At 31.3% G+C, this 9,081-nt stretch overlaps 1 protein-coding gene across 1 annotated transcript; it reads left to right on the top strand.

Moving 5' to 3' along the window:
- The first annotated feature begins 2,147 nt into the window (after window positions 1-2,147).
- On the top strand, window positions 2,148-3,529 carry LOC17880236 (ethylene-responsive transcription factor ERF060). The gene has a single exon (XM_006286158.2). The coding sequence runs from the start codon at window positions 2,370-2,372 to the stop codon at window positions 3,210-3,212; it is 843 nt and encodes a 280-aa protein (XP_006286220.1). The 5' UTR covers window positions 2,148-2,369; the 3' UTR covers window positions 3,213-3,529.
- The last annotated feature ends 5,552 nt before the right edge of the window (window positions 3,530-9,081 follow it).

Below are 9,081 nucleotides of genomic sequence, written 5' to 3'. Positions count from 1 at the left end.
AGAGGAATTTGGAATACGAGTATGACCACCAATATTCTCTCATGTGTTTGCTGCGATCTCTTCTTTTTGTTTGCATGAATATATAGTAATGATTCCATGCTTTTTCCCCCGTCGTTATTCACATGAGTTATAAATATAATAATATAAACTATTTATTATTTATATATCTATATATATAAAGTTAACTTTTTCTTTCTTCTCCTTAAGCCACATCATCATCCATCTCAATTTATTATTTAATTTTAAAAATTAATTATACCATTTTATCATTTAATTTTAATATTTAAACCTATGTAAATAAGTTTTTTCAAAAATGAATATGAAAGGTCTTTTTTATATTATACATTATAAAACTAAAAAAGATAATTGATTAAAAGTTAAAAAAACTTACTAATTATCGATTATACTAACAAATATATAAATAATAGATTATAGTTTTTAGTAAATGTTTAAAATATATATATGATTATATTTACACAATGTAAACCTAAATATAATTGGATTTAACGGGAATAGAGCAAAAAGTAAGAAATTTTGAGAATATAAATCTATCTAATTTATGTCTCAAAAAAATTTCTAACATAAATGAGATAGGTCGGACCGAAACATGAATTCTCATTTTTTATAAACATATAAAAATGTAAAAATAAAAATAATATTTCTTTAAAAGTTTCCAATATGAATTTAACTATTTTTCCCAATACAACACATATGTTAAACTAATAAACAAAATAAAAAAAATAACTATATTTCATAAAATTGAAAATTAAAATAAAAAGCATTATTAAATGAAATAAACTAAATATAAAGTAAATTATACTAATATGTTAAATTCAAAAATTGTTCCATATGAAAAAACAAAAAAAATATATAAAACATAAAATCAGAAAAATATATAATAGTATATAAATGATCATTACGAGATATAAAGTACGACAAATCCAAAAAAGGAAAACGTAAAACAAAAAATAATAAATTATGACAATATATAAAGAGATAATGTAAACAATTAAAAATATAACAATCCGCCCAAAACCCACAAATCATGTTCAAATTTCATGCCAACATATAAAAGGGCCTAAAATATTAACATCTAGATCTATATTTGGTAAAAACCCTACTAGCACACGTTTCTCAATGATTCTCATCCGCACTTCCATTTACGCCCACACTTCGACTTATACTATAAACACTTAATTTCTCAACAACTAATAAAGCTAAAACTCAATAGTTTTTCTATACAAACACAATTTAAGTTTAAAAAAATTAAAGTATGGTATAGTGAAAAGAATAAGTAGAAAATAAAATACGAACTAATTATTCATAAACAAAATAATAAACTCCCGCGCGTAGCGCGGGCAACCGACTAGTAAGAAAAATAAAGTTATATATTGGCATAAGAAAATAAGTGGTAATAATGCAAAATGGCCTTTCAACTTGCCGTAGAATCAACAAATATATATCACTTTTGGCTCTTCTATACGAGTCTTTTTGAAATATTATTGCTCAAAAATATATTCTATTTGGTCTATTTTATTGAATATATATAGCTCCAAAACTAGAGTCAACAATTCATATGGGAAGTTAAAAGTTTTCTTCTTTGTAAACCTAATTGATATAACATGCTCTTCAAACTGTTGAGAGCTAATATAATACTATGATTACATTTCCTTCTTTTAAAAATAAAATAAAAAATGAGAAGCTATTAATCGGCTAGAACTGGAAAACAATTTACTTACAAATTACAACCTTTTCTTTTTTTGTTAAAAAGGTTTTATTTACTTACAAATTTTTATATCATTGATGATTCTTTTTTATCTCACACACACACATACACCATAAATTAAAAGTCGTATTATATCCAAAATATTCCCTGGGAACGGCTTAGATCCGAAGAATATGTGAACGTCGTTTTCCTATTGTCTAAGCCTCCATATGGAATCAAAGCATTCTTCTTCTTTTTTTTAATCAAAGCTGACGAATTCCTTAATATTGTGAATAGCAATAAAAGTATCTAACAAAACTATAATAAATTAAAAAATCTGGTGAACTAATTAAGAGTTATTATGAATTCAGTGGGCGGCTTAACTTCTCGGGTTATATAAGCAAACAACTTCGCATCAAAGCGAAACCAAGAGCGACAAAAAAATAAAAATAAAAATTAGAGAGAGAGCCAAAAATAAAAAACTTTATAGAATTCCTATTTCACCCATTGTCAGTATACAATCTCTTCCTTTTTCTATTGTTCTTCTTTCGTAGATTTTGATTTTGATTCAATCAACTAAGAGGGTGTGTTTTTTAATCCCTCTCTGTTACTTTTTTTTTTCTTCTTTCGATCTCTCAAAAACCTTTCCTTTTACGTGAGTTTCATGGCAGCCATAGATATGTTCAATAGCAACACAGATCTCTCAGATCCTTTTAAAGAAGAGCTCATGAAAGCACTTCAACCTCTTACCAACACTGTTTCTTCTTCTTCTCCTTCCCCGTACTCAAACACAGTCTTCGGTTTTAATCAAACCACACCTCTTGGTCTAAACCAGCTCACACCTTACCAAATCCACCAGATCCAAAACCAGCTTAACCAGAGACGTAACACCATCCCACCAAATCTCGCCCCAAAGCCGGTCCCTATGAAGAGCATGGCCACTCAGAAGCTATACAGAGGAGTTAGACAAAGGCACTGGGGAAAATGGGTTGCTGAGATCCGTTTGCCCAAGAACCGGACCCGACTCTGGCTTGGAACTTTCGACACTGCTGAAGAAGCAGCCATGGCTTACGACCTAGCCGCTTACAAGCTACGAGGCGGATTCGCTAGGCTTAACTTCCCACAATTCAGACACGAGGATGGATACTATGGAGGAGGCAGCTGCTTCAATCCTCTCCATTCCTCTGTCGACGCTAAGCTCCAGGCGATTTGCCAGAGCTTGAGAAAAACAGAGGACGATCATCATCATCTCCCCTGTTCTGAAACAGAGCTGTTCCCGCCAAAAACAGAGTATCAAGAAACTGAATATGGGTTCTTGAGATCCGTCGTGAATTCGTTTTCCGATGAGTCTCAAGTGGAATCTTCTTCGCCGGAATCGTGTATAACTAATACTACGTTCTTGGACTTCTCGGATCCTGGATTTGATGAGTTTGGGAGTTTCGGGCTGGAGAAGTTTCCTTCTGTGGAGATTGATTGGGATGCCATTAGCAAATTGTCCGAATCTTAAGGAAAAAAAAACACACAAGACTTTTAATCTTTTTCTTTTAGGTGCTTGTCTTTCAATTTCAGTGTCTGATGATGATGATGATGATGATGATGATGTTGATGTCTCATATTAAGTTAGTTGATCAACTTGATCTCTACAACTGAAATTTTTAACAGTTGTCGAGAGAGTCGTCTAGGGTTTGTTTCTCTTCAAACCTTCCTCCATGGTTTTGGTCTGACTGGTTTATGTTTCTTTCAAAAACCTTTTGTCATTGGACCAATCGGAGAAGTTTCCATGTGTTTAAAATTTCTAATGAAGAATGTAAATTATTTAGTCTTTTTCCGTTTTCTGTTTTACGATTTCGTGGTTGATTTGTTGTTGATATCAGTTTTTTTGCACATTATTAAGATATGCATGCTGATAAAGTATATAATAATTTACTAAACCTTTCTATCAAATATCTTTGTTTATTATTTTTTAAGGATCGGAAAAAAAAAAGCTATTACGTTTCATATTAAAATGAATAATTAAAAAACTTTATCCGGCGATAAATTAAAGAATCGGTAGTTGCGTCTATTGTGGACGATCTAGGGCGGAGAGAGAGGGATCCGTTGTGGACATATCGGAACACATAAGAGCATCTCCAATGGAGGTGTTTAATGAATGCTTAATGGGTTGTTTATTTTTATATATAATGAATATAATCAAAAACAATCTAAAAATCTTAAAAATTGTTGCTTAAATTGAGGTTTTAAGCAAATCATAAGCACTTTAAACTACAAGTTGTCACAATTTTTTATAAAAATATTGGTAAACACCCATCATGGGTGCTTACCATTGGAGGTGGTCTAAGCCACAAAGTCCGATGCTTTATAAAGTGAAGAATCTTACAATATAAGCAACAAATGTGGCAAAGGATTGTAACTTCATTTGTACATTATTAATATATACCTACTTTTAAGTATATTATTTTTTTACAAAATACATATATAATATATATAGAAACTTAGACAAAGCAGTCGTATCCAAATATTCTGATCCTTTTCTTTCAGCACGTAAAGACAGTGTTCATACTTCCAAATATTGAAATGGATGTTTGTGGAAATTATTTTAAAGAACTTTTTTTTTGTAACTTTTGATTATTTCAAAAATCGTAAGTTGTGTTTATTTTAGGGAATTTTGATTTTAAAGGATTTTTTTTTTTTTTTTGAATTTCCGCATAAACAGTAATGATAATTGTTTACAGGCCTTTTAAGTCCATATTGGGCCGTACAGAAATGGCCACATGCAAATGAAATGTGCTTACCTCTGTGATTCGAATTAATAACCAGGCCCGATAAGCTTTCATGGAAAAAAGAGTTTGATCGGCCTATTAGATTAGCCTAGTTGCGATTTTAGTGTGGCAATTTAGCTTTAAGCAGCATCTTTTGTTGGTCTTTTTTTGTTTTTGTTTTTGTTTTTGTCACCAACAACTACAAATTTTTGTTGGTCATCTTATCTCCTTTTTTTTTTCCTTTGGAAAACAATCATCTTATCTCTAAAATCATAAATTAAACATACTTTCTTTTTTCCATTTGTGTATATACAATAATAATATATGTGTTTTTGATGTAGAATTATAGAGATATTAGAGAGATACAGTATATATAGAACAACTATTATAACACGTCAAACTTTATATATGTAAGTGTTTAATATGTGTTGTGTGAGTGTGTGAGTGATGGAGAAGGGCACGTGCTTGGTTGAATGAAAAGAGAAAATCGGAGGATACATCCCTCAACTTTATGTGTCGACTTAGATAAAGATTAATGTTCTTTTTCTATATATTTAATCACAAAAGAACAAAAAAAAAGAGAGTGCTTAGGGTTAATATTAATGCAAGACACGTCGAAAGTGAAAAACTCCAACGCGAAGCTTACTATGATCCATTCTTAATTCTTTACAAGATGTCGCAATCGATCCAACTAGTTTCCGTTCAGATCCGTCGAGCGATTCCAATTTATACATATGTACACGATCTAGAAAAAGGTTTATCTTTCTCATCATACTACTAGTAGAGTTTATTTGATCATTCTATAAAAGCCAAAATATCTACATCACTTCATGCACCGAGTGTAATATATATATGCTAATATGCATTTCAAGAGATTGAAAATAAATTATACTTTTGAATGAAGATATGAAGTCAATATGAGAAATTGACAATGGCGTATACATAGACATATAAATTAGAAACGACGACAATATTTAACTCATACATATGGAGTCACAGTTAAAACGTACCAGGTTATTTCCTTTACCGATTCTTCATAATTAGCAGAACACTGAACTTCGAATTGCATGAAAATTAACAAGGTGCGATGATAAATATTAATGTATGTCTTTGAAATTCAGATATGTTAAAAAGAAGATCATATCAATCTCGTAGCTTTAATTATCGAAAAAGTGTCGGTCCATTAAAGGCTCGAAGGCCTTGAAGATATAAAGAGAAGCCACCCACATTGTAGATTGGCGACTCTTGGAGATTATAAAGAGTAACCTAAGACATTCTACTTTTAACACACTCATCATAGATATCGATGATTGCTAAAGTTTGAACGTGCTCCTTCTTTAATTTTCTTCTTCTTTTTCCTGTACTACCAGTTTTGTAGCTAGCTAGTCTCCATATATTTCTCAAATGTTCTCCAATAAAAACCCTCATTTACATGGATAAGTCGAAAAGTTATCATCAAAGGACATTTCCCGCACATAATTTGACATAAACCATATTTTACAGGAATCAAAATGTGACATAAGGAATAACTTACATGTTGTGTGATCGTATAATTATGTAGATATTGATTCTTATCTATTCTGCAATTTGATATATATTGTTTTAGATATATGAGCTACTTACAAGAATACAAGCAAGTAAACATATTCATGTAGCTTAATAGCCTCTGCTTTATAATATTTCTTAAATCATGGTAAAGTTCTCAATGATTGGGCGCATTTTGGCCTGAAATAATATCATGACACTAAGATTAAAACATAACATCGATATAGTTAATCGTGGCATATAGTATCCATGTGATTTTAATAATCGTGGAGTAGTAAATAACACTATTGTTTATTTTAGATTCATGTAATAATTAGGCGTGGATGATTGGATCAACTCTCTAGAGAAAAGGAAAAAGAAAGCATTACTGATCAAGTATCAAGTTCGAGGAATTGGTTGGTTGGGATGAGAGATACATTTATATATCTACAATGAAGATATAAATAAAGCATAGCTACAAGGTTTGATTTAATTTCATTTATTTATCAAGGAAATGAGAAGCAACTTGATCGAAATTGTGAGGTTTTGGACAATAAGAATCATTACCTTTTTTTTCTTCCAAAAGACGACGTCCATATATATTGATCGACTAATATTCTTAAAAATTAAAGGCTCTCAACTTTTATTTTTTTCTCTTTTGAAAATGGTAAAACGGGAATCTGCATCTAATACATGGCTGTGTCTAGATTATTAAATATCTAAAAGCATGGAAAAATAAATATTATCACAAGAAATATCTTTTATTTTGTATGTGTTTGCAATATAATGAAAAATGTTTGCAAACACACAAAAAAAAAAAATTAGAAAAGAGAAAAAAAAAAAAAAAAAAAAAAAAAAACAAGAAGCCTTTTAAAAATGGCTGACGTGGAAAAGCTTTGGTAGAGGTAGCCACGCTTAGGACCCCACCAAACCATTATATGCCGAAGAGTTTGGAGAAACGGTTTTGCTCCGTTTAGTCTGTTTGGTCAAACCCCATTGACTCTCTCCTTCAAGCCACCTGTCCTGTATATTCTTCTTTTTTCTTCTTTGTCCAAAAAAAGAAAAAAAAAAAAAGTTTTAAGAGGTTTGAAATTAGTTTTTCTTTTCATATATATATATCTTTTAGACTGACAGGTTTACAATTATATACTATGCTTTTTTTTTTCTTCCTCCATAAAGTGCACAGTCGTCGAATTTACTCGTTTGGTGGTTTACAATAAGAGCTCGTTGATCCAGCATCCAAAATTGTCATGTGAATGTGACATATGGTCAAAGAATATTAACTCATGTGTCTCTCGACTCTTACATGCATACCGAAATGTATATGTGCTTTAAAGTGCAAACTTAATCATAAAAGGAATTGATGGTAATTGGGGATGAATCGATTTGATCGATGGTTAATATTCAGTCTTTTCTTGCTTTGCTAATTAAGAACTGTCTCGAGTATATATGTAATCGTGCTCGATCCCATAAGCCAGTTTCTATAAAATTTATAACATACGTAATTAAGGACTCGATCGATAGACGAGATCATTACCGTACGTGCATGATGCGGACAATTATTTGCATATGATACTATTATGCCTCTCGTAGGGATCCACATACATGTTAGGTAGAGACACTCTTGATTCGTTACACGTGAGCTGTCGGTTCCGAATTTTTCTTTGAACCTTGCCTTATTGTCATTCTTTCCATTGACGCATACATATATCTATCTTTCTAACTCCATACAAATTTACGCATATATATGTTACCCTACATTAAAGTGTGGTTTGTTCGGTCGTATATGAAAATATTGTTTCATTGTTACTGGACTTGCATTAGAGTTTTTAATGTTTCTGCCCACACAAAAAAAAAAAGTTTTTAAAATGCTATGTTCGGCTTCCGGGGTGGGAAGAATGATTTGGGTTCCATGCATGGACTAGCCACCAGTAGTAACAAAAGATACTATTTTTAAAAAAGAAAAATCGTTATCCAAAAATTAATAATAATATATAAGCTTCAATCAAATGTAAATCGAACTATCTGAAAGTAGTGGTCATAATTAAGAATATATTTATAGACTATTTAAGTCCCAGAATCACGATTTGTAATTTAATAAGTTCTTCTTCTCGTAGAAGCTACGAAGAAAGAATCCTATTCAAATTCTTCTAAATTCCGCGAATTAAATCTCATAATGCATGCATGCGCACGTTAGACTATATACATATCGATGTTTCCTACATCATCAATACAAGCTTCTATGAAATTTTGAGCATATGAGATTCTGAAGTATGAAGAGAATAAAATCCCACCGACGATTTCTTTTATTTTTTGGGGATAAAACGTGAATTATTTTAGCAATAGGAAGTACAAAAACTTTAGAGGCAAAGAGCTTCTTCTATGGCCAAAAATTTTTAAAAAAGCAAGAGAATACTAAAAGAGTAAATCAGAACAATAGCTAAGAGTGAGCACACCATTGTGATTTGTGAAAGCAGTCTGCTACACAACCTTTTACTTTTCTATAGCTGAGAAACGAGCAACGTACGTACGTGCCCCTTGTACTTCTATCAACTTGGCCCAAAGATAGAGGAAGGAGAAGAAGAGATGGACCGATGCTGGAGGGATCGTCTCTAATTCCTTACCTGAACTAGTTTAATTAGTGGAAGCCTAAAAGATCCTCATTTCATGGCGAAGCTTTCAAGTTACCAAATGGAACCAATTATCAGACCAAAACCAAGCAAAGTATCCCATTCCCAAAACAAAAAAAAACCCGGACCATCTTTATAGTAGCCATCCAATCACTCTTCTAAAAAGCTCCCAATACATGCATTAATTACAACAGTTATATATAGCTTATTATAGCTAAAAAGGGTAAAATGTGCGATGCAACAACGAGATACTTAACTTTTATCCTACTATAAAAATTTATGTCAAGGAGCATGATTGGTTGATGCTACTCTAAAAGTCTTATAACCCGTTAAGATAATGCATGTATGCTAACGTGAAGTTTCTTTTCTTCTTCAATATTTCGAATTATTTTTTATAATATTACAAAATGTGAAACAGTTGATCTGGTTCTTTTTTTATACCTAATTAGATTTATTTGAGTTG

This window comes from Capsella rubella, unplaced genomic scaffold (assembly GCF_000375325.1).
Source record: "Capsella rubella cultivar Monte Gargano unplaced genomic scaffold, Caprub1_0 scaffold_7, whole genome shotgun sequence".
NCBI classification, from domain to species: Eukaryota; Viridiplantae; Streptophyta; class Magnoliopsida; order Brassicales; family Brassicaceae; genus Capsella; species Capsella rubella.
The sequence above is the reverse complement of the archived record's forward strand: the minus strand, read 5'-3'. Positions and strand labels throughout refer to the sequence as shown.